The 26,967-nt window shown below is 35.5% G+C and overlaps 1 protein-coding gene across 3 annotated transcripts in view; it reads left to right on the top strand.

Annotated features, from left to right (window-relative positions):
- The first annotated feature begins 12,603 nt into the window (after positions 1-12,603).
- The window catches only part of HGF (hepatocyte growth factor), a 93,866-nt gene continuing 79,502 nt past the window's right edge, over positions 12,604-26,967 (top strand). The window contains exons 1-5 of one of the 3 annotated variants that reach the window (XM_078060088.1): positions 12,604-12,790; positions 13,029-13,190; positions 20,009-20,174; positions 24,356-24,468; positions 26,198-26,312. In XM_078060088.1, coding sequence (XP_077916214.1) covers positions 13,103-13,190; positions 20,009-20,174; positions 24,356-24,468; positions 26,198-26,312 — 482 coding nt within the window. In that variant the 5' untranslated portion in view covers positions 12,604-12,790; positions 13,029-13,102. The remainder of the gene's footprint in view (positions 12,791-13,028; positions 13,191-20,008; positions 20,175-24,355; positions 24,469-26,197; positions 26,313-26,967) is intronic. The other 2 variants (XM_036111815.2, XM_078060089.1) reach the window with 2 other exon arrangements.

The following is a 26,967-nucleotide window of genomic DNA, read 5'->3' as shown; positions in this document are numbered from 1 at the left end:
ACTCCAGTTGAAAAACAAGGTCTCTGGTTTTAAATGTGGGTAAATATTTCAAAGGCTTTTCTTTATGATTTATGGATACTTTTTGTATAGGTATTTTTATTTTTATGTTCCAAATGCTTTTCCTTAACAATATGTATTTTTTTCTAGTTATGGTGGATTTCAATTTTGAAAAAAAAGATAAAAATTCTATGACCAAATATTTATCTGTAAATATTACGTAATCAAATTATATGTAAATATATGGGCTGACATAACCTTATAAGCATGAGCTAAAGAATGGATTACATGGGAAAATAACACTTTAAAATTACTGCACTTATGAAGATTTATTATGTGGGAATAGTTTTATTACATTGTTTTAATACTACTATAAAATATATTTATGTACATTTTATATTTTATTGTTCCTAAATATCCACAAAATATGTAAGAGAAGTTTCACAAGGTTGCTTGAAGAAGTGATACTGGGTGGGCACTGAGAGACCACACTGAACAAAATGTGGGGAAAGAAAATTTGCGTCTGTGCAGAAATAGCATGCTTTGCTCCCCACAGTACCCACCCCAGGTGGTTGTTATGAGGATTAAATGGTATGATGTTATATAAACTTCTTGCCCAGTTCTGGACATATAATAGCCTGTCAATAGATGGCAAATTCTGCATTAAAAGAATTGAATCCAATTGACATCTCTTTAGTTTTTAATGCCTGAATAGAGGTAAGCTGAGTTCTAGTCTGTGTAGATTGAATCATGTTTATGGTGTTCATTCTTCTCTGAACTTAGTGATTTAAGAGGGCATTTGAACATAAGTAAGAGCTGAAAATAAGTAGTTGAAAGGACAGGGATGAGGTTCATCACTTGAAGTGGTACACATCTTCGTGTTTTGAAAGGGAATAGTAATTGTCTTTAACTCTGAGAGGCAGAATCAGGACCAAACCCCTGATAATTATAAGGTGGTAGAGTTCAGATTAGTACGAATGAAGGAGAATTTTCCAACGGTACAAATGCTCAACAGCAGAAACAACTACCTGAAGTGATAGTGGATTTCTTTTAAGAAATACGAGAAGATGAATGACTACCAGCTGAAGGTGTCGCTTTGGCAATGGGTAACTAGGATTTTAGAATCAATGTTTTATTTCAATGTCCAAAGAACTTACAACCACTAATAGGGTTCAGAAGAAATGGAAGATGATATAGATGTATACAGGGCATGGGGAAGTCTTGAGCCGTGATTAAGAGAAATGACTGATCCATACTGCCACCTACCAAATGGAGAAATCAATTCTATTATTAAAGAGCAGATTTCTCCCCATTTTCCACATTTAATTCAAATTTAAATTAGAGGCAAATATCTATCCTCTGTTGTAGACTGCTGTGCAGTACTTTACTCTTTTTTCTTTCTCTTTTCTTTCTTCTTCTTTTTTTTTTTCTTGCTGGAGATTAGTAACATAGGTTTGGGTACCAATCCTAGATTTGCACATACTAAATGTATGTAGTAAAACTCAGTACTTCATCTGTAAAGTGGAGGTAATAATAGTACTTATCCATATGTTTTTCATGAGGATTTACAAAAATGCTTAAGAGGTATAAAATGTGGAATATGCTTAAAATAGTGCTCTGATAAATGTCTATTATTATTTATGCTCTGGAGTTAATGCATTTAAATTATTTATAGCAAAATCAATAAGGGAGGTAACCTGGTGATTTCCCAGGTACATTTCTTAAATTAATGAAGATGGTATTTCTAGTTATTTTTATTTATTTATTTTTTTAGTTTTTTTTTTAAAGATTTTATTTATTTGACAGAGAGAGCACAAGCAGAGGGAGAGAGAGAGAGAAGCAGGCTCCCTGCTGAGCAAGGAGCCCGATGTGGGACTCGATCCCAGGACCCTGGGATCATGACCCAGGCCGAAGGCAGCCACTTAACCGACTGAGCCACCCAGGCATCCCTCTAGTTTTTTTTAAATTTAAAAATATATAGTGAAAATAATAAGGTTGCAGAAACTGTAAGCAGATGAGTATTACTGACTAGCCATCACAATGACCAAAAAGTAGGATACCTGAGGGAGAAAGAAAGAAAATAAATCCAGTTCTACTTATTTACAGTTTAAAAATCATGAGAAATGTAATACAGAGAATGGAAATACAAAATGAAATGTAAAAAATCCATGAAATAAATTTATATATCTCTAGCGACTCTCTCAGGTTATCATTGTTAGGCTTATTGGTAGAAGATAATTTCTACTTTGGATGGAGAGAGCATGTCTCCTATTTCTTTGTATGACCTCATATCTATTAGTACATTGGGCGCTCAAAGATTATTAATGTCATTTCCCGGCAGGTGCAAGAATTGGAGTAGGTTTTAACATATGATTTATGTTTGTAATAAGATGTATAAATACAACAGTCATCCAAGAAATAGTAAATGGGCCAATACGGTGGTGGGGGAGGCAGATAAAAATACTTACAGTTACCCACTTTACACCCACAGGTCCTAGAGGATGTGGGCCAGGATTTTTAGCAAAACCCATCTGTGGTTGACAGACTTTGTGTAATTCCTCTATTTTTCTGCTCCTTTTAAATAAATTATTTGGCAAATTTTTTGCACTGCTACATCAATTTTTCAGTTACATTTTGCACAAGAATTTTGGATTTGCATCCCAGAGGAGCCTCTGGGAAGCCTTAGGGTATCAGATAAACTTGGACTGGAGGAGTGCCAGACATATAAAAGAGCCTCCAACAAGGATAATACTAGTTGTAAAATCCTCCTTCCTTAGGAATCTGAACAGATAAAGGAAAAGACAGTTTTGCAACTTCCCCTTTCAAAGATACAGATCTCTGTCTTTCAAAACAGCACTATTGTTTGCTAATCTTCCTGCAATGTCAAGTGTAGTTTTTGTGCTTTCTCCTGATTACTTGAATAAACAGCACATTGCAAAATGCTTCTCTGGGGCCGCAGTTAATGCATCATTGCACAGGACGAGACAGAAACCACTACGAGGTTAAGATTGCCATCACGACTTGATCAGTATAAATAATTTTTTAAAAACTCCCTTATTATATCATTCAGTCAAGATTTCTTACTAAGTGAAAAGCATAGAAATAGATAATCTGAAAGATACAAGGAAATGTAAGGCCTAACTTCTACCTTTAACAAGTTTACAAACTACTCAGAGAGCTAAGACAACACATATGCATGGATGTTTATTGTTGTTGTAATTACTACTACAAACTTGGTGGTTTAAGACAATGCAAGTTTATTATCTTTGTTAGTGTAGGTCAGAAGTCTGCCACGGGTCTCACTAGGAAAAAATGCAGATGATGGCCTACCAGTGTTCCTGCTGGGGACTCTAAGGGAAAATCTGTTTCCTGCCTTTTTCAGCTTCAAGAGGCTGCCCCACTTCTTAACTTGTGGCCCCCTCCCTTTATCTTCAAGGTCAGCAATTTGCATTTCTCTGACCCTTCTTCAACCATCAAAGCAAGTTCTCTCTGAATGAAGCTGGGGAATGTTCTCTGATTTAAAGGACTCATAGGATGATGTAGAGTCCACCTTGATAACCTAGGATAATCTCCCACCTCAAAGTCTTTAACCTTAATCACTTAGGCAAAGTCCCTTTGCTATGTAAGGTAACATTCATTGGGTGGAGCAACTGGGACAGGGCATTTTTGGGGGCCATTCTTCTGCCTACCACAACATATAAAATCAATGTGATATCTTTAGTACCTCGCAGAGTGCTCCATAAATGTTTTGAATCAATGAATGAATAGAAAGATATATAAAGCAATATATTAAAGATATAAGGAAAGTGTATTTAGGTTTTTGTAAATACACAGCACTTGTACATAAATTTACAGGGCTTTGGTATGGCTACAGAAATACCTAATTGTTTGAAGTCAAAAGATTCCAAGTCAAAAGACTTAAAAATATCAATTTAGAATTTATTTTAGTATATGCTTATAAATATATTCTTGGGTATTGTTATAATTATCAATAATAAATTCTAATGTCAATGCATGTTAATAGCTCCTAAATTTTGCTATTACAAATTATATATTATTAAGATGGTATTTTTTAGAGCTGAAATCAATCTCAATAGAGCGTCAATGGACATGGATCTTGGGTTTTGTCTTAAATCAATGTCTAAAGATGTATGTCAGAGAATAAGGGATCTTTGAGAGTTCTAGAAAAGTAGATTTTTATTTTCAGTTTCATTTTCTTCTTTTGTAAATTGACAGACTTTGGGTCCTTAAAAATCTAGCGGTCTACAACCTGGTAAACTGGTGTTCTTGAGAGTAGTTTTTGGTGGTTTTGACCAAAAGATTTTGTTTATGAATTCCTATATGTATGTATGTGTTTATGTGCATAAAATTAAATGGTAAATTTGCTACTATCTTGTCATGTTGCTTGAAGACAAACACCACACATTTTGGGTATATTAGGGGAAAATTAATAAAGCCTATCCAGAGTCTACTTTTAGTAGTCACTAAGATGTTCTAGACACCACTTGCTATACACTGCAAGGTGGACAATATCTTTAACTGTGTGCTTTATATACTCGAATATAAAATGAGGGGCTAGCTTGAATTATTTGGATATAAGAAAAAGTTAATATTTTATCATTGAGAAATTGAGTCAGTAAGGATTTCTTTTTTGGATAGAACATGTCAATACTCAATCTCCTTTTTAACTGATTTAATGGAAAAAACCCCACAAATACTATTAGCTTCTGGATGCTGTATTTCCCTTAAGCAACGTCAAGAAAATTATTTTAATGGTATGAATCCAGGCAAGATGCTAATGCAAAGTTTAGCATGCCCCAGATTTTTACATTTTAAAATATCAAAGTATTTAACTTATATATAATTTTTCACTAGCAATATTTTATCACATGGAGTTCTGGGACTTTTTCTGCCTCTCTAGATTAGTTAATACAGTGATGCATCTGGAAAATTTAAATTCATATTTAGTGTCACTGAAAATTTATTGTGAAATAATAACAGAATTTTAGATTAAATAGCTGTTAAACACTAGGGGGTTTCCTAATATCATCATGCCAAGAGCACGTCTTCACTTTGCATTTTAATTTAGGTATTTTCTGTTTGAGATATTAAATGACCGAAAGAGTATCTTAAATATTTCAGTACCAATAAGGATAATAATAACTAAGATTATATTATGTTCCTAAATATTTCCCACATGCTTTGTATGACTACTAGCCACCATTACAATAATTAATAATTTTAAAATAAATATAATTATAAATCACCATTACACCCTTGTTATAATCATTTTTCAGAGGAGTAAAGTGAATTAATTTGTTCAGGTTTTCTCAGTTAGTGTTTTAATTAGGGCTTGAACCAGTTGACCTTGACTTTATCTCTTTGCATACATTAAGAAAATTAAATAAACTCATAACGAGAAATGTTAAATCACAGGGCATTAAAGCTATGTATTGTACAAAAATGCTGAATTAAAAATTAAGCAAGACACAATGTTTTCTTCTGATAAGTAACTCTTAGGATGCTGCTGAGTAACCACAAGGAGTATAGCCCTTTGGGGCGGTGGAAATTTGTTTCTGAGGAAAGTGGAAAAAAAAAACCTGGAAAAAATATTAGTGTAACTTTAAACATAAGAAATGCTAGGATAAGTATATTCTTTGGGGGATGGACAGAGATAGCTAAAGAAATTATTTTATTTACTTTGAGAAAAGAAGGCTGTATAATGTCTCTTACTCATAAAAATAAAAATCAATCAATCAATCAACCAACCAATCTCATGAAAGAGATTCAGAAAACTCTATGAACATTTTTTCCTTTTGTCAGGGCAAAAAAAAATAAGTTTGAGGTAGTTATAACCTGGTGTTCTTCATTGTGGGCGTTCTGCTAAATGTCATCATCTAGTCAATATATGAGGTATAATTCTGTTTTATAGTTGCAGGGTGACAACATTTTGTTCATTCTAGAGTTCATTTTTCTCTCTTCATTCAGAATTAGATTAAAACATTGAGCAATATATGTCATCTGTCCTTTAAGCTTGGCAATTTCCATAATTTTGCTATTTTTTCCCTAACACTATTGTGAGTTATAAAAGCATATAAGTATAGCAAGATTAATTAAGGAATATAGACAGTTTCAAGAAACATGAAATTTGCCTCCTCATATTCAACATTACATGGCTAGAGAAGAGTGATGTTTCTGATGGACCTGATAGTCCCTTAGCTCTATAAAGTCTCAGGAGTCCAGTGAGTACAAATACTCCCAAACTCGAGAGAGGTAAGAAGTCTGCCAAACACCCTACCATTTAGAATGAAGAGTCCCAGGCTCATAGATTAGGAATGTAAGTGTAAGATTAAAAAAAAACAAAAAACAAAAAACAAACCCCAAACCATATTGCCTTTTAACAAACAAACTAGATATAAATTTAGTCGTTAAAAAAAAATTACCAAGGTCCTTATGTTATATGGGACAATGCTATCATAGCATTAAATAGCTCTTTAAGTAATTCATGAGTAGGGCCAATAGACCAGATGCTATATAGTATAGTATATTATAAAGAACCCTCCCCCCCACACACACCCCTACACATATATAGACATACACATTCACACAAAAGCAGTGCCTCACCAGGTGAAGCCTTTTTCTCTCAAGTTTGAAATGTAATTCCTGGTGTTGAGTGCCATCTGGTAAATGGAGTTGCCCTCAGATATCCCCAAGACCACAATAAACATGCAACATGTACATATAATAAAAGGGAAACCTCACTTTTATTATGTGGCTTTTAAGATGCTAAATGAATGGATTAAACAGTTGCTTTGAAAAGGGCCTTATCGTGAATATTTCATTTTCCTTACACTAATGATTTTATCCTCGTTGGATTCTCAACTCAGAAAAAAGAAATCGATACCCCAAGTTCATACATTTTACTAATCTGCCAGTGCCCAGCATACCAGGTGTGGAATGCTTAGGCTTTATAAGTTTGGGGGCACTGCAGATTTAACAAAGCAGCCAACACCTGGAAATACATAAAAGCTGTCCTCTAAGCGTAAGGTGATGAGTGTTAGTTAACTAGGCCCCCTGGATTCAGAGAATGGCCCCTCGTGGCTCAGAAAAGAAAACCGAAAGGCAGCATCACAGAGTTTAGTTTTAGCTCAGATTTCCCGGTGTTCTCAACGCCTATCTTCTCTACTCCCCAAAGGCAAGAAACAGCTCTAGTTAGGACTGTCCTTTTGATTTTCGGAGAATTTCTTTTAATATGCGCCATGATACTGCTTTATAGACATGAGTGAACAGCATGGAAAAAAATGCTGATTTCTGCTGAGGTGAATATGACATATTTCATGAAAAGATAACCCTGTTGTTTAACTCACTTGACAATTCTTACCTTGTGATGACATACTTTAACTGTTACTGTTGCTTCCCTGGATGTTGCTTTGTGGTCTCACCACAAACTCTGCAACAGATTTCCTGGGAGTGTGGCAAAAGTCATGAGTGTGGTTGAGTCTATGATTTGATTGAGTAAACATTAGATTCTTTTTAGTGGTTAATCCATGTTGAATTAAAAAAAACAACAACTTTACATTATGCCTATAATGCATCCTAAAGTCTTGTCTATTGTTTTCAGTCAGGTCTTTTTTTTTTTTTTTTTTTATGTTATAGGCAAAGACTTGCCACATTCCCAGGACCCTCTACTCGAAAGTATTGCATCCGATTCCTTAGAACTGGGTGTTATACACAAACAATGAATCATGGAACACTACATCAAAAACTAATGATGTAATGTATGGTGATTAACATAACAATAAAAATTTAAAAAAAAGAAGACAGATGTTTTGTTAAAAATACCTATTTTAAAAAGTTTTTCTCAGACCAATTTCTCTGTGCTTGCATCCATACTATCTGCTGGACTTATCCTTCAAACAATGAGCTGTCTTCAGTCATAGTTACTTTATGTTCAAAGACAAAGTAATTGAAGTCCTGTTATTCATGTTCAAACTGTGTAAAATATGAATAGAGTGAAAGGGGGGAACTTCAAACTAAATGTCACCAATATACAGATTACTCTTTAGTATCTTCTTTTATCGTTAATATTGTCTTGCTGCACCCTTCTTGTTGGGCCTGTAATCACATTTAGATGACATTTATATCACCCATCTTAGACTAGAGTAATATTATCTAATAGAACTCTTGGCAATGATGGAAATATTCTTTTAAAAAAAATTTTTTTAAAGATTTTTATTTATTTATTCATGAGAGACAGAGAGAGAGAGAGAGAGAGGCAGAGGGAGAAGCAGGCTCCCAAGGAGCAGGGAGCCCGATGTGGGACTCGATTCCAGGACCCTGGGATCAAGACCTGAGCCAAAGGCAGACGCTTAACCATCTGAGCCACCCAGGCGCCCCAATGATGGAAATATTCTATATCTGCATTGTCCACTAGGAGAGCTGGTAGCCACACACATTTGGCTATTAAGTACTTGGAACAAAGGAAGCGCAAGTTAAAGTTCAGTTTTAATTTTACTTAATCTCAGTTTGAATTTACATCGCCCTAAATGCCTTGAGGCCATCAGACTGACCGCAGAGATGTAGGCTTTTGCATGATCACTGTACCCACTCTTGAAAAATTGTTCAAATAAATATGCCATCACACCCGCTTGTATCATATTGTTTTTTGATTCTGCTTCATGTATTTACGAATGTTATCTCTCTGATCAGAAGTTTAGTTGAACTACTACTCAGTGCTAGACATTAGACACATTTTTAATTTTGTTTTCTGTACAGCAATTACCCAATAGCCATTTTCTGTCCCTGGAGTATATATTCCTTCTTCATTAGGAGCTCCTGTTAAAGATACACATGTCTTGGTCCACTTGAGCTGCTACAACAAAATGCCACAGAGTGGCTGGCTTACAAACAACAGAAATTTATTTTCTATAGTTCTGGAGGCTGGAGGTTCAAGATCAGGGCACCAGCAGATTCAGTGTGGTGAGGGCCGGCTTTCTAGTTCATAGATGGTGCTTTGTTGTGCCCTCATATGGTGGAAGGAGCAAGAGATCTCTCTGGAGCCTCTTTTTACAGACATTAATCCTGTTCATGAGGGCTTCACCCAAAGCCCCCGCCTTCTAATACTATCATCTCTGGGGGTTAGGATTTCAGTATTTGCGCTTTGGGGGAACACAAACGTTCAGATGATTGCACTTTGGATTTAAGCCAAGGTGAATTAATGTGTTGACTAACATTTTATATTCATGCTCTGAAATGAGCTGTATTATATAAAGGAAATTAATACAAATTGCGATGAATTTTGCAGTATTTCCTACATTAAAAGTAGTCAACATGAATTCTTCAGTGGTGAGGCCTATAGATGACAAATTACCAATTAAAGGGTGAAACAAATGAGGAGGGAAAGAATGAGAAAATACGGTTGCATGGGAAAGATAAGCAACACCAAAAATTACACAGGTGCTTCTTTCTCAGATGTGGAAGGTAAGAATTGTATAAAAGCATGGTGACTACTAAAGAATTCAGTAGAATAATCACATTTTAAAGCTAGGAAGGATGTTGGAAATCTCTCAATCTGGATTTCTGTTAATGTGGCGACTCCATACCTGGACAGCTGTGGCTTCGAGTCACACTTTATTAAACAGTTTAACCGAATGTTAGTTACATACCACCTCCAGATCTCAGTTTCCTTATTTATAAACCACTGACAGTAGAAATACATACCTGTTAGATACACATATCTCTTTTTTTTTCTGGGTGGGGGATGGTAGGTGAGAGAATACCTTTGAGATGTTTATTAGCACAGTACCTGACACATAGTGTCCCATTCTGGTGTTAGGGAAACAGATATAAGGAGCTTAATTAATTTTCTCAATTAGTGACACATTTTGTGAGATAGCTGGGATCTGAAACCAGGTATCTGACTAAACTGAGTCCATAGGAGTAGAAGCACCAAACAGAATGGCACTACACATGTGCTACCAGTCACTTAACAAATGAAATGACTAGCCCGAGAGCACAGAACTCATCAGTGGTCTGCAAAGCACAAAGTCACATCAACTTCTTCCTCATTTACACAAAGGCAAACATCACTTGTGCTTGAAAACGTGGGGTTTTTGAAAATATAATTTTTTAAAACAGGAAGTATAATAATGTACATTTTTTCCCATTCATTCCATCTAGTTTACATGGTTTACTAGAGACTTGAAAGTTATCATCGATTTAAAATGATATTATATTGGCAATGAGTATTCATCCTGTATTTAAGTAATTACACAAGGTCTAGCAATTATAAATTCTCCTTACAAGATTCTCTGTTTTATCAAAAAATTTTCAGACACATTTTGGGGGACTTATACAAACAGTTTAACACTTAAAGAGTATAAAGGTAAGAGCAAGGGATGGGCAAATCATCATTACTATAATTTAGAAAGAACAAAGGGAATGTGTTATCAAAACAAAGTAAAATAATAGCACAACTAATTTATTTCACGTGCATATTTCTTTGTAGTTTAGGGAGATTTTAAGTTATTTATATATTGGTTTATTTTGCAGCTTATTATTGAGCATTTCTTATATGTTCCATCTTGGGCTTATTTCAGAGATTATAATCTTAAACAAAAGACAGGTGGTTCTTCTCATGGGGTTTACAGAAATTTCTCCATCCTACGGGGTACGACCAACTATTCGAGTCTCACACCTGGATCTTTATTCCTTTGGGATCTGTGGACGTTATTTTAGGATAGAAATAATTTACTTAAGTTTCCTCAGCTATAAAATGGGAATTATAATAATTCCTTCTTAATATAAGTTTATAGTAAGGATTAAATAAGACAAGTTTTAAAGAGCATTTGACACAATGCTTAGCATTCACTGAAAGCTCAACGCATATGAGCTATCATTTTAACATAGAGAAATCAAATAACCTGTCAAAAGAGAAATATAAACATATAATTATAGATAGGTTTAAGCATTTATTGTATTTAGTGTGACAATAAAAATTGTGAAAATGTGTGACTTAGTAAATAAGTTTATTCAACTTCCTTGCGGTGCTCTAAATCTCTTATCTAGGATGGATTTTGCTCCAAGCCTATAATGATAATTGCAATCATGCTTACAGCACTGATTCTGCCTTCTCTGGGAGGGAGGGAAAGAGAGGAAAAAAAAAAAACCTAAAAAACAAATAGAAAGACTGGTCTCCTTTATTCTTTACCTGTAAGTATTTACTTATAGAAAAATCTAGCTTCTTTAAAAAGGAGTTTGAATCCCTAATAAAGCACAAGAGATGTGTGGGGCATTTCAGGAACATGGCCAGGCAATACACTGAAGTTGAGATTTTCCAAGAAGCCTACCAGAAAGTAAAAAGGAGAGTAAAATGGATACTTGGGACACTAGGGAGACTCGGCTGCCAAATGATTTTTCAGTTTGCTCGGTTTTGTTTTTCTAAGGAGAAGATGATTAAAGAGAATTTACAGTAAGAGAAGGTAATATAAAGTAGATTCCTCAAAATTAATTCTCTTAATCCCAAGCTTCTCTAGCTGTCCTAACCCGGGTGTTTTCTGGAGGTGGGTGGGCGGAGCTGGAGGAGGAGAAGGGAAGGCTGCTCTGTGCGGATGGCACTCATTTTGCCCACCACCACGTCTGTACTGCTGCACACCGCCCCAGAGTCGTTTTCACATCATGCCCACTTGCTCTTCCTCGGTCGACAGAGACGCGGCTTCCTATTTGCACCCATCTCAGAGACGCACCGGGAACTATCCCCCCAAAGCCATCCAAAATAAAGCCTGCTCCTGCCTCAAGTAATCAGAGCATCACCTGGAGATGCAAAGATAAATCAATCCCGTCAGTACAATGAGAGGTTTGAGCAATGATCTCAGGTTCTGCAGACATGAGTCTTCCCGCCCCCCTCCCCACCTCCTTCCACTCCCCATGCAATCTCTTTATCTCTCCGTTTAGATTCTGGGAGGCTGGTGGGTACATTCAGAGGGATGGAGGTGGAGAAGAGAGGCACTTTTGTTATGTATGAATTAAAACAGATTGAGAGACTTCCAGTGAAAGTTAGTCTTAGAAGGTAAGCGCATCATATAGACATACATGCGTGCGTGTGTGTGCGTGTGGTATAAGGACACATAGTCCAAGCTACATTTATCTGTCGGAGACAGGCTGTAGATAATCCTAATCTCTTAGACATTTTAAGAGAGAGCATGACCAGACTTTATCACAGATCCCAAATCAGACAAGTTTCTCTGATGCACTTTAGGCACATCTGTGGTGATTGCGGAGCTTAGTGTAGCTGCTGAGAGAAGCTGCCTGCTCTGAGCATTTTGGGCTGGGGCGGTTTTCTTACTTGACACGGTGGGTGTCGGTGTCGCTCGTTTATTTTTACCCCACAATACCACACCCTCTTTTTTACCTGGTCTGGACCTGCCTGGCTCTGCCTCCTTGCCTGTCTCCCCCACCCCCCACTGTCTCTCTCACTCCAGGGAACCTGTGTTAGTGTTTTGAGTCCCTACTTTGCTCTAGCAGGGAAACCAGACAGATTAGGAGCTAAAGCACTTGTCTGAAAGGCAGCTCTTTGCTTTCTTCTGCTGCTGCTTCCCCTTCCTCTTTTCCCAAAGAGACATGTAAACACATGTATTTTCCTGTTTAAATTTAGCGAATTGGTCCTCTGCCTGTGCCTTGATTTAGCTATTGGGCTGAGCCTTGCTCCTCCCTTCCCTACTCGGATAGGAGCCACAGGGATCTGGAGCTCCAGCTTCCAAATTGAGCTGGCCTCAGGCCAGGTGACCTTCTCTTTGTAAGTTTCTTTCCTAAGCAGAGTTGGGGGGGGGGGTGCGGCGGGGAGCTGGGATCTCTTTGGTGTTGTTGGGGGGGAGGTTAGTGAGGAAAGGAAGGGGGTGGAAGAGAGTAAAGGGCTGTTGTTAAACAGTTTCTTACCGTAAGAGGGAGTTCAGACCTAGATCTTTCCAGTTAATCACACAACAAACTTAGCTCATCGCAATAAAAAGCTGCTCAGAGCCGACTGGTTCTTTTAGGCACTGAGTCGGAACAGGCTTCTCTCAGCCAGGCATCTCGTCCAGTGGGATCCGCCAGCGCGTCCGGCAGCACCATGTGGGGGACCAAACTTCTGCCAGTCCTGCTCCTGCAGCATGTCCTCCTCCATCTCCTTCTGCTTCCCATCGCCATCCCCTATGCAGGTTAGTCTTCTCTTCTTCTTCCTCATTCGTCTTCTTTTAACTCTCTCCTGCTAACCTTCCCTTTCCCTAACACCTTCTTTACCCCTTCCCCCGCATCCTTTCTTAACTCTGTGTGTGGCATGGGTTTTTTTTTTTTTTTTTTTAAAAACAGCTCCTGGTGCTTTCTTTTGATATTCTTTTTTTCTGTTTGCAAGGCATTTACAATGATAATTAACATCCCCTGAATGTGTCCTCCACCCCAACCCTAGCCCCAGCTCCCCCTTAGCCTCCTAGTTGTGGACTGTGGGACAGGAATGAAGTGCTAACACTGGCTGGAATTTTGCTGGTTTGGACAAGTTTAAAGCTGAACCGAAGGTCTGGTCTTGAAAAGGGGAGAGTGACTGTCAGTACAGCAGGGTCTCCCTTCTTTCCAGGGGATAATTTTCCATGACATTCTGCTACCCCACATCACGCAGTCAACCTTCAGGGCTAAATGATGACTTTATACAGGTTTTCATTTGGAGAAGGCAGATTAAACTCTGGGGATATGCATGTTATAAAAATGAAAGAGAAAGCCTCTCTTCTGAGATCTCATTCTGTCTGAGTTTGGATGCCTGCCCTTTGAAACTGCAGGGCAAGGGAGGCACAAACTGTGTGACTCTGATTTAAGCTGAGAAACAGCTCCTTTCAGTCTCCCATTTCTCCCCCGAATTTGCAGGTTGGGAAGGAACTGCTGGTGAGTTCATACTACCTTCCTGGAAGTGTAGAGATTCCATTTGCTGCTTTGGGAAGTTTTCTGTTGTTATCAGGGCAAGAGGAAACATCTGTATTTGTTTGTATTATCATTGTGGTGGCTGAGATGCCAATGGGAGAAGGTAGTGAGCACCATGGGTAGGCACAAGGGAATAAAAGAATGGAACGAATGCCCACATGGTAGACATGGCCTTTTCATAACACAAACCAGAGGACTGGCTATATCTTTGGAGATAAGCTAAATATGAAATGTATCAGAGCTCTGATCTAGTTTCTGATGTAATACCCGGGTTGAAAACATCAAGACTTTGCTAAATGACAAGGTAAAGCATTCGACCCACCTGGCTTTCTTCTTCTATTTTGTGAACTGGTCCTTGTGAAAAACAACAGTGTGCAGGAAGGACCAGTTTGAAAACATGTAGGTACGATTTCCAAAGAGGTGAAAAAGAAGTTAGTTCAATCAGGCAGGTCATCATGCTTGAGGTGTATCATGCTAAAATGAACTCTCATAAGGATTGCTGATTTTAGGGGATTTTGAGCATAAATTGAAAACACGGCTAATATTTGGAGGGCTTTCATTTTTAATTCAAATGTTGATGGTTTGAAGTATAATATGGTTACCTGAAATCATCTGTGCTAATGCGAAGGAAACACAATGTGGAAAACCCAAAACGGTAGATCAACCATAGACAACATCTATTTGTTTTTGGCACGCATTACGAAGTTTTGGCAGGAGATATACATTCGTAATTATATTTCACTTTGGCTAATGTTGAAATGACTGTGTTTCCTGAGTATAGGGAGAATGCAGCCCAAGAGTTGCTGGCAGGCAAGGCGAGGCCAATTGGGAATTACAGATATGCTGTGAATAATTCCTGAAGTGGATAATGCTAAAATTGTCATCAAAAGAGGGTCTGGCTTAGTTTGGGTGGCAAGTTTATTTTGATGGTTGTTGTTGTTGTTTTTTTTAACAACATTCTCCAAAATGGAGAACATGGATAGTCCTCTTAGAACATACAAAATTTGTCCTTTTTTTTATATCATCTAACATTGAACATTTGGAGTTTTTTTGTTGTTAATTGCTTTGGTTATACTTTTAGGTTTATTCTATGAGTCTATACTTGTACATATTGTAAAAGAATACAATGTTAGAAAAGAAGTGGATACTATAATGAGGCGACAACCAATTATAAGCAGAATGTATTATGGGGATCATTTATTGCAATAGAGTGGATCCAAGCCATCCTTATAGGAGTTGGTCTACATAGAATTACCCCCTATCCACTTCTACCTACACTGGAAACAGATATCCAATTCCCTGTAACAAAAGAAGCATTAAGTAAGCATCTAATGTCCAGGAACCTGGGGGGATATAAAGATGAACAAATGAGAAAGAAACCTACATTTGTTAAGCAACTGTTATGGACCAAACTCTAAAAGAGAACTTATTTAACTCTAATAAGATTAGCAGTATTCAACTCATCTTACATGGGGAAATTGAGGTTAACGACCTCAATTATCTTATCATAGTAAGGGGATAGAGCTGAGATTCCTACCCAAATCTATGAGAAGGAAATATGTGCTGTTTTTTTTTCCTTTTACTTATACTGAAGCCAGAAACAGTGAAATCAACTGAAATTGCCTTTTAAAAATCCATTTTGCTAAGTAATATATGAAAATCTCTGTGTTAGAAATACTATAATACTATGGTTTAGAGTTCATTTCTAGCTTAGGAAATTTGGGGGAAATATGGTACCCAAGTTGAGTATGAAAAAATGGAGCATGGTCATACCGAAGTCAGGGGAAAACAAAGTGGCCAAAGGCATGGAGGTGAGAAAGAATGAGGACAGGTAACCATGTGGGACTGGTGTACTGAGTACTACTGAGGCAGGGTAGTATGGCCTGTGATTAGAAAAATGAGATAGGGTAACGTGCATAAGCATGAATGGTTGTGCTAAACTATTCTGAACATCATGGGTAGCAAGCAGTTGGAAATTTTAGAGTCGGTCTAGAGACCCGACTTAAGTTGTACTTCAGTGTGGTTGTTTTGGTTGCTGCATGGAGGGAGAATTGTTGGCAGAAACAGAGGGTCAGGGAAGAGACCAGGAGGAGGCATCTGTGACCATGACATCCTGAACAAGGAAGCCGAATGAAGGTGAAGAAGAGAGGCCCTGAATCCCACCTTGACTATCACTTCATTGTGTAAACCTCTTTGGAAGAGATCATTTCGCTTGCTTCTCAAATACCAACTACGAAATCCAAGTCCTAGATAACAGCAATGAAACTGTGAACTAGTATTTATGATTCTTGTCTTTGGGAAGGTTAAAGTCTCCAGTCACAACCATTCCCTCCATTAATTATTTGTGTACTTTCATCTTAACATCTTGCCACTTCAAGCTGTTAATCACTAATCATGTGGGTAGGTTTCTCAGAATATGTGGAGCCAGATTCCTGCTTCTTTCCACACCCTGCAAATCCTTTCCTTGCATGATTTTCCTTTGAAGTCAATGGTTAGTCCATACAGAGAAGAAAATATATGAGGTACTGAGAGAAATGAGTGTGAGGCCAGGGGACCAGAGGGAGAAATGTGTCTTTCTTCAAGCACCTTGATACATTTGACCCTACTTTCTGTTTGTAGGTTTTCACTAAGATCCTAACGATTTCAGTTCTAAAACAAGGATTTCTGGTTCTTCAGGAAATATAGCTTCCAGAATGTTTTCCCATACTGGGAGAAGAGGAGAAAGGAGTTGTAGTTTAAAGTACAAGAAAGCATGACAAAGTTGCTGTGATCTCTCACCCTTTGACTTCATTTCAATATTTTGTTTATAAACTTCAACTAATAGTCACGCACAAAGAAATAGTAGGGAAAAATCTGATCCAAAGATATTTTTTTTTTAGTTTCTTCCCAAATTAAGCTGTTTTCAGTAAAACAATCATCAGTTGTTAATACATATGGAAGAAAAAGTTGAAACTATTTTCAGAAAAGGAGTTTTATTTTGACATGCTGTCTTTTAGACTCCTGTTTTGAATTTTTCTTTTATTGAAGAAGAAATTAGTTTTATAGATGCCTGGATTACATGATGTACAACAAGCTTGAACTTCACATTTTTGAGTAATTTGTTACTGACCTAGTAGAAATGACTAAATTATAAAGGAAAGCTTCTAAATCATGAGAAATAAATGGTGAAAAGAGAATCCTGATATCTGGTTCCCATTGCCTTTGATTAGTTCTGTAGGCCCATACAAGCTTTTCACTCCTATCTATTATCTAGTAAAGGGAAATCATAGATTTATTTGCTTTTCTGAATGCTTTTTGATCTTTAGATGAAAGGTGGTGATGGAAAAAGTTATCAGCAAGCAAGAGTTAGACTACTGTTATGAGGTATAGCCACACATTAACACATCTCAGTAGGACAACTGAGGATCTGTAGAGTTAAACACAACCAACAATCCCACAGAGACCTCTTTTCTCTAGAGTAGTCTTCAGTACTTGCCTTCATAGCGCATGGTATTGAGCCAAGAAACCACAGCATCCACAAGGGGTTTTTTTATTTGATAATTAGTAAAATACATATCTGAATTTAATGTTTGCCTCAGACTGTTAAAATTTATCTATATCTATCTATATCTATATCTATCTACATCTATATAGATTTAACTAATTCATTTTAGTTAAATGAATTTGATAATTAGTAAAATACATATCTGAATTTAATACTTGCCTCAGACTGAAAATTTAGTTTTATGCTCTTCTCTCACACTTAGATATGTATAATAAACACATTATTCATCATGCCAATTTTAATTCTATATTTTTAGTTAACTGAATTTATTTAAGAAATATATATATATATATATATATATATATATATATATAATCCACACATCTATATCTATCTATCTCTATATATATCTTCCATTTTAGTCAACAGTTTTATTTAATAGATTTTCAGCATCCATAAACTACTATTTGTTTCTAAGAAATACTCCAAATTATATAGGAAATCAGATGATTATTATTCTGTGAAACATTTTACAGCACTTCAGAAATGGTGCACCACGGTCAAAGGAAGAAACTCCTAATGCAGAGACATATCTCCCATTAACATGGTTCTGTGGCAGAAACCAAAATGTGAAAAGAATTATACCACTTCTTTGCTTGGGAGAATAACAATTTCTTCTCTATGCCAGAAATTAAAGAATGGAATTCCAAAAGCAAAGCTAAAACTTTGCATATTTATAACATTTTTATCTGAATTAATTTCCAAATATTTACTTAATAATTATAATTTAAATAGCTTCAAATATAATATAACTTTTATTTTGTAGATTGAGTCATTGGTATATTAGCATTTCAGGTAATTAAACAAAGTCATTTGGCAAGTCGGTAAGACTGCCAGAATTATCATCTGTCTGCCAATGTTATGCAAGGCATTTGCTCCGTACTCAATAAATAACATGTTGATAGATTATTTGGTTGAATGAATTTCTATGTTAAAATGTCTTTTAAATTATATCTGTTGTACCCTGGCCATTCCATCTTTTAGGGCAAAGAAAAGTTAAAAATGAAAACATTATTACAGAAATTAGTACCAGTCTTTTGGGGATTGTGCTCTGAAGTTTTACAGAGAACCAGAAATTTAGAGGACTTCATGTTTTCTCTTATTTATGGTGGACTTCAGGTTAGGATAGACATTAATGAATAGCATCTGCATGTTTAATAAACCAACTGCAGCCAGTGGTTGCTGGCAAAGTTGAAAGTATGATGCCATTGTTTGTACCTCACTCTGCTAGCCATATTTCCAAATTTTCTGCACAAAAATTTTCACCCTCTTTTCTTGGCACATTTCACCACATATAAAGACCAGGAATGCATTTCCTGTTCTACCATCCAAGTTTCTTCTCTACTGATAGCTCTGAACCGGATCTTCAGAAAATATTTATAAGCCATATTTCTACTTACTTAGAATTAAAAAAAAAAAAAAGAAAAGATGGCATCATGAGTGTTTAAGAGTGGGGGCTGGGGGTTCTGAAGTGAGGCAGCTGGGTTTCAAATGAGGTTTGCTAAATGGCAATTTTTCTCTGTGTCTTGGTTTCTTTATCTTAAAAATGAATATATTATTACTGCCTTTGTTATAAGGGTGTTCAAAAGAACTGGCAGGCAGAGGAGAGGCACAATTATGCCCATCCTTATTGTATAATAGGTGCAGTCTCTTAGACATTTTGATCCTCATTGTGAAGATGGTGACCATCATTAGAAGCTAGGTAACTTTGGGCACATCAAGAATGAAGAAGTAGTTCTTGATACTCTAAAGTCATCTATAAGATTAAGTCCTTTAGGATGTTTTAGTTCTGTTTTTCACATTTTTAATAGGAGGCTTCATGCTATCTAGGGGCCTTGTAGAATACTCTCTTGAAGAAAAATGATATTGCTACATTAAAGCTTGAAGTTTTACATACATTTGATTTATAGCATTTGGCTTGATTTCAAGACAAACAATTCAGTGATACTTAAGAAATAGTACCCCCAAGCACAGAAAACACTTCTGTAGGAAATGAGAAGGGCTAAAATATGAATAATATGAAATAGTTTAAAGAGAGCCAGAAGAATTTATCCACTGAACCATTTTTAGTGAGAAGTTTCTCACATGTAATTGAATTGACTTATCTAATTAATACTGTAACTTACATAAGGACCAACTGTAGAAGGAAATGACAAATTTAATTACAGAGCATGATATGATATGCCTGGGCATTTGCTTTCATGCTGTTTGGAGAATATCATGTCATTTATTTCTGTAGAGTGAACTCTGTCCTAATTTTTATAAGCATATTTCATTTTAAAGAATGTAGATGAGTGACCCTACATGACAAAGTTACTTATTCTTCACTGGTTACAATATTCCTCTCTTGCTCTTATCTATCTGAGAGTATCAATCCCCACCTCACTTCACCCCCAACCCCTGGAGATCTAGTATGTTGTCAGATAAAATCACTATCTTGTGGATGATCCTTAAGGACATTTTTTCTATATGAGCCTTAAAAGCTTTCCTCCATTTTTTAAAAAAAATTATTATTATTAATAGAAGGACAGAAGAAAAGAAGAAACACACTTCATGAATTCAAAAAGTCAGCAAAGACTACTCTAATTAAAGAAGACCCATTACTGAAGATAAAAACAAAAAAAATGAACACTGCAGACCAATGTGCCAATAGATGTATTAGGAATAAAGGACTTCCATTCACTTGCAAGTAAGTTGCTTCATTTTGTTCTTAGGATAACTTTCCAAATATAACATCTTCTAATTATCATCATGTTTTTTTTTCTTTTCTTTTCTTTGTATTCAGTGTAATTTGCCCTTAAAAGTATAAGCTTGACTTTAGTTTTAATTCATTATAACAGAAAATGTAGCTCTCAGTTGATGGAAATATGAGTAAGGGAGAGCACATAAATGGATATCTTTTAGAACCCAGAATGCCCTTGGTTATGGAATTTGTGTTTTCTCATCTTATGAACAGTTGAACTTTAGAAACTAAAATTCCATTAGATTGCCTTTTAGCCAACATTTTAAAATATTTTATTCAGAGTAAATTTTTTTTCTTGCAAGAGGAGTGGAGGAATTTTCAGAATATAAGTTGGGCCAGAGCCAGAATTTACTGCATCTTACATCATTGTCTAGGGATTTAAATAAAAGGTGTTGAGAGAATTAGATAAAAAAGTAGAGGGATTGGTGTCAGCAGCAAAGGCTGTTCAAAAGGAGTTAGGGGTAGTGATGATGAAGTTTTAGGTGAAAAGTGACAGAGAAATTCAAAGAGGCATGAGGGGATTCAAACGGAGGGTTTTCTTATCATTTGAAATTTCCTGTGCAACCTCACAGGGAGGAATTCCTTCCTACTTTGCCCGCGATCACAAGGATAAAACTTGGGAGTTTTGGGCCAAGAAGGAGACAGTTGCATCTGAATAATTTTCTGAATTGCCAGAAGAAAATGCATTTCCTCATTCTTCTTTGTAAACATTCCCATCCCCTCATTTACTTTATACCCATTTATTCCCTATTTCATTCTATTTTTTACAGGACTGTGCATGATATCCTGTCAGTTTTGAATTCTACTCCACTGCATTTGGACAGTGACATGTAATGTGAACTCAGATTTTAGTAATGCTGTGGCAAGCGAGCCTAATCTCATTTTACCTTTTTCAGAGAAATGAGTGTTATGGGCCTGGGGGAAAGGACCTGGTCAGAGGAGGTCCTCGACAGATGTAGTGGAGGACAGACTATCTCCCTTCTATTCATTTACAACTCCTCTGAAAGTATTTTTATTGTCAAACTGCCACTTTCAGGGAGATATTTCCTGGCAAGGGGAGTGGGGAACTGATTTTGCAAGTATATTCCTATGATAATTCTGTTTCTTCTCCTGACTTTCCTGCCTTCAGATTATTCAAAATAAACTAGAGAAAACTACTCTCAATCAACATCATAACTGTGTAGATTTATAGTGATGTTCTCACAATTGAGAAGGTTAGATTTATTGTATTTCCCCTCACGGGCTTGGGAAGGTGGGGCAAGGGAAATGGGAGAACCTCATCTTATTATTTATTTTTAACTCTGAATCTGAAAATACACTCTCCTGAATCCAAGATTAAGGAAAGTATTACTACCTTTTGATTTTCACATTAGTCAGCCTTATCTCTAGAAAACAAAACAAAAACCTTTCCCTATGTTTTATTTAGGAGGAACTAAGATGATTTTGCTGCATTAGGGAACACATGTGAAATGATTAAAAATCTTTATATATCCCATGTATATGAGGTTTCATACTTTCCTACTGTATTCTGGTTGAGTTGCATTTAGCCTTCAAACTTATTGCAACCTGTGCAGAAAACCACATGCATAATACCTTTGTACAGAAAGAATTCTTCTGCTCAGAAATGTGTCATCCTTCTCACTTGTCTATCCCAAATATATAGGCACATGTGTTTGCAATCACTAAATACATTGGTTGTTCAGAATTGAACGGACATACTGTGATTCTCTGAAATTAGATTCTTAATGAATTAAAGGATGTTTTTGCAGGCTTGCTATATGGACTAGAATCATTGAAAGACAATGGCAAATATACAAAAATGCTTGGAAAATACCAACAATGCTGTGTGAAAGCATCTGTGATTCAGTGGGTATGGGGTGGAACATTCTCAAAAGCAATCTCCTCCTGAGAAGGTATCAACAATATTGATTTTACAGAGATCAAAGTTCTTTTTTGCTGGGTAGGAAAGAGGACCAGAATGCCTGATTCTAAGCTCCTCAGAAAATTGCTCTCCATGACTTGACTCAAGAGAAGAAAATATGAGGCTTTCTTCCTCCACCCATGACTGAGTAACTGGTACTGGAATTGCCTTCCTGCCGTAAACAACTAGAAAACTAGACAAAATAAATTATTGAAAGGGATATGATAATTAAAATAAGGATAAGATAAAGACTCTTAAAGTCAAACTTAAAAGAAGATGCAACTCTAGAATCTATTGTTTGGATCCAGTCTATTTGGAGGTATAAAGTGATTCAAGGAAACACTTTTCTGAGAGAATATGACATTGTAATGGAATGAGCAAAAAGGGTGAAGTCAAGTCAGCAAACTGGAAACTCGGTTACCCACTTGTCAGATGGAATCACCTGTGTATTCATGGAGGCAAATCTTGCATGTTCCTGATGGGGTTCGTGAGTCACCTCCAAGGCATTCTCATGTCAAAGCCATATTATCCATAGAAGAGTAGTTATATATGTGTCACACAACTTTATTTTAACGTGAAGTTAAGTGGCAACTGTAACTTTAAAATTTGGTTTTAGATGTTTGTTTAGTTTTTTTTTAATATGTGTTCTTTTTCTAATTACTATGCATTCAAAGTCATTTAATACACCTCAACATGCTACAATAGCGTAATAGAGAATTTAACATGTATTGCATAAGGCTACAGCCCACCAGATCAAAATTCAAGTCTTATTGCTATCATTAGCCAATCCTCTCTTAAGTTATCTGCCACCGCTGCAAAAATATACTTTTATGATTTGCTCTTAATTACGATTTCAGCTGTAAGATGTTCTTGTAGGTAGATATTTCAAATTATCGATGTGTAAATCAAAGCTCAAAGTTTATGCATAAAATTTTTGGAGTTATTTGAATATAGAATAAAATGTACTACATAAAAATATTAGATCATAGGTAAAATGTTTTAAATAATTTTATTACATATTTTTTATGTTTCATAAAAGTTATTTCCCCTTATTTAAAATTATTTAAAATTTGGCAAATTATTAAGAAATAAGTGACTAGCTTGGAATATCTAAAATTATAAGAAAAATACGTGTTCTTAAAAGATATTATATAGATTAGAAGTGAAAAACCCTTTTCTTAGAAAATCTGTATTTCGTTTAATTAGATACTTGTTCATGGCGACATTGTAATTAGTGAGAAGGAGTTTTAATACCATTTCTTAAAGGAAGGTAAACAGGTCAGAATTCCCACTTCATTTTCTACATTGTAAGACATGGTAACATTTAATATGTTGAAAATTTTATCAAGTTCTTTACTATTCTCAGTTAAGGGTTTATTTTGTTTAGAAAGACTTTTTTAGTGAACAACAAAACCCAATATAATACTTAGCAATAAGAATGATGATTGTAGGAGTGACACATTTTGGTAACTTTCTTCAAGATAGATATATCAAGAGCGTATGCAGTGTGATATTAATAGATATTAATAGATTTTTAAATTAAATTAAAAATGTGTATGCAAGCAAGTCTATTTAGGAAACATTGCCTTACATAAACACTTATCTATCTGATAGCAAGATTTTCATAGCCTTTAATAACCTTCCATGCTTTATAACTCACCAAGAAGGGATAGAATATGCAAAATTTTCCAAAATTTGATTTCAGATCCCTTTTGCTAGGAGAACTTCCTGGGTGGAGATTTGTCTAATGCATTTTAGGAAATGTCATTTTAGAATGTACTTTACACAATTACAAACTTTGGAAATTAATCACAATATTTCAGATATAATCATTTGTATATAACTACAAACAGAATCTTCCTACTTGCTGTGTACTTCCAAAAAATGTCTTCAGAAATAATCCAAGTAGTTGTGTTATATATTGATTTTGCTTGTTTAAGACTTCATTTTTCTAGACATCATTTAAAATAACATGAGAACATTCCAAATAGTATTCTGATATTTAAATCTACACGTATAAAAACTTAATTTTGTTCTTTCTTATTTAGCTATCAAAATGGTAGATTCAAAAATCACTCATGTTTTTATTATGCATATATAACCATGTGTCTTTTTATATTGCCCTCCTTGGTTAAACCATGTGCCCATTCTTTAAAAACTATATAAGTAGTAGTGTTCCTTCTTTTCATTTAGATATTTTTTTCAGGGCTTTTGTTTTTGATAAAGCAAGGAAACGATGCCTCTGGTTCCCTTTCAATAGCATGACAAGTGGAGTGAAAAAAGAGTTTGGTCACGAATTTGATCTCTATGAAAACAAAGGTAACTGGCTTCTCCCTAAATACTTCATAACAAAATAAAGCATAAAATATATGTAATTTCCTGCCACAGTGCTCTTGCCCACTAATTTTTCTATTATATGCTATATCTGTTATGCAGTCAATTCTTCCTTTAAGACAGAGGATACTAGTGTCTTGACTATTTTCAATATGATATTTTAAAGAGAGCATTTCTCAAACTTTCCATGATTAGACTGCTCCCTCCCTCTTTATTTATTTCTAGGAGCATCTCCTAGAACTGATGTTGTCCATGTTCATTTTAGAAAGTGCCACCTTAAATTAATAGTTTAAAACACCTTATAGTACATTTTGAGCTTATTACATTGCATTTTAAATGTTAACAACTTTGGGTAACTAATCTGTCATAGTGGTGATTGCTGATAATAAAATGTGGAGATTTTGAAATATTAGTTGTGTCTTTTCCTAATTATATACTTTGAAAATCTTTAAAAGAAGAATTGAGATCATATTATTTGTTAATGTGTCTATTTTGTTTATCTGATACTATATTCACACGTATTTACTTTGCTCCAAAGCAGATTTATATCAAGGAAATAATTGGAGAATGTTAAATAAATATGAGTTTTACAAAATAAATCTCTTATCACACAAAATAATGATTATGGATTATATTTACGATAATAGTATTTATTTCAAGTTTAGTGTTTTCTTAAATCGTGTTGTGTCATTAATGAGTACTTGATAATATACACAGATATTTCCTTGTTAAGAAGGTAGACACTTAAAATTAATTTATGGTAGAAAATAAGATGATCTAAAAAGAAAGAAAATAAGATGATCTCTATATACCCCAATAAAGCTACAATAAACATAATTTATGATCTAGTATAAGGCCATCTTTTAATCTTCTAGGTTGCTAGCAACTGTATATACTATTATTTGATAGGAATATATAGCTTGTTTAAATTTAATTGCTCTATAGTTTCGCAGCTGAAAAGTTAGCAAAAATATAGAAAATAATAATCAACATAATACAACTGTCAGACACACACACACATATACAAAAACCTATACAATTTTATTGAGATAAAGACAAGTTAGTTATTTTTATTATCTTAAAGTAACCCTTTGAATTGAATAGATTTTACAAATTACTTAATTTTTATTTTTTATTTTTATTTATTTATTTATTTATTTATTTATTTTAAATATTTTATTCATTTATTTGACAGAGAGAGACACAGTGAGAGAGGGAACACAAGCAGGGGGAGTGGGAGAGGAAGAAGCAGGCTTCCCGCCGAGCAGGGAGCCCGATGCGGGGCTCGAACCCAGGACCCTGGGATCCTGACCTGAGCCGAAGGCAGACGCTTAACGACTGAGCCACCCAGGCGCCCCCTTAATTTTTATTTTTAACATTTTCTTAAAATGCTCAGTATATTTGAGCAAATCATTCTGTCAGATTAAATTTGCCTGGCCAGTTGTGTATACATAGACTAATCTCTGCTGTATCCAGAAATATACTCACAAAATTAAAACTTCTCAGTAGTCTTTTTTTGTTTTGTTTTGTATTATACTGAAATGTATTGTTTTGAAAATAGTAGAAACTGTAGGCAAGAAATGTCAGTATGATTTGAGAAAACTTATAAACATTAATTACCTAAAGATTTGGATAGAATTTTCTTTTTCTTTTTTAATATATGCAACCTATGTTACACATAGTTATAAAATTTTTCTCTGCTTTCTTCTGATAGACTACATTAGAAACTGCATCATTGGTAAAGGAGGTAGCTACAAGGGAACCGTATCTATCACTAAGAGTGGCATCAAATGCCAGCCCTGGAATTCCATGATCCCACATGAACACAGGTAAGAAAAGCATGAAAAAAGGAGGGTAGAGCCTTTCTTTTTTATATGTGTGTTAGCAACCTCATGTGAGTCCTTCAGAATAATACTACGGTTCTATAATAACAGCCAATTTTTCTGAATGGCATTAAGCCAAGGATTATGTGAATTCATGACTGAGATTCAAAGATGAATAAATTTATCATTAAGATGAGGCCTAATGGTATCTTCCTCAAAAACGTCAGCTTATACATCTTGGTGTTGGTGAGGAAGTAATGAAAATGTGATTAAAAAAAAAAAGATTTTTCCCCTGCTCTCTTTGCCTTCCAGAAGGTACAGCACCCTGCAGCTGGAGTGGAGAGGTTGACTGTGATATAAATATGATGGATCAGATTCTGACCTGACCCAGGGCCTGACTGTTCTTTAACTATGGTGGTACACAACCTTGGCTACACATTAAAATCACCTGCTATGAGCCCTTAACAAATCTCACCACCCAGGCATCAACACAGGCCAATTAAATTAGAATCTTTTAGGGGAATAACCCAGGCACTGTTTTTTTTTTTTTTTTTTTTTTTTTTAAGCTCCCTAAATGATTCCAAAGTACAGCCAAAATTGAGAAGCTCTGCTAATAACTCACGCCAGAGACTGACCAGGTTTCCCATTTCACCCAGTGCCT

This window comes from Halichoerus grypus, chromosome 12, assembly GCF_964656455.1.
Source record: "Halichoerus grypus chromosome 12, mHalGry1.hap1.1, whole genome shotgun sequence".
Taxonomy (NCBI): Eukaryota; Metazoa; Chordata; class Mammalia; order Carnivora; family Phocidae; genus Halichoerus; species Halichoerus grypus.
Note: the sequence above shows the minus strand (reverse complement) of the source record. Positions and strands in the feature narration are given on the sequence as shown.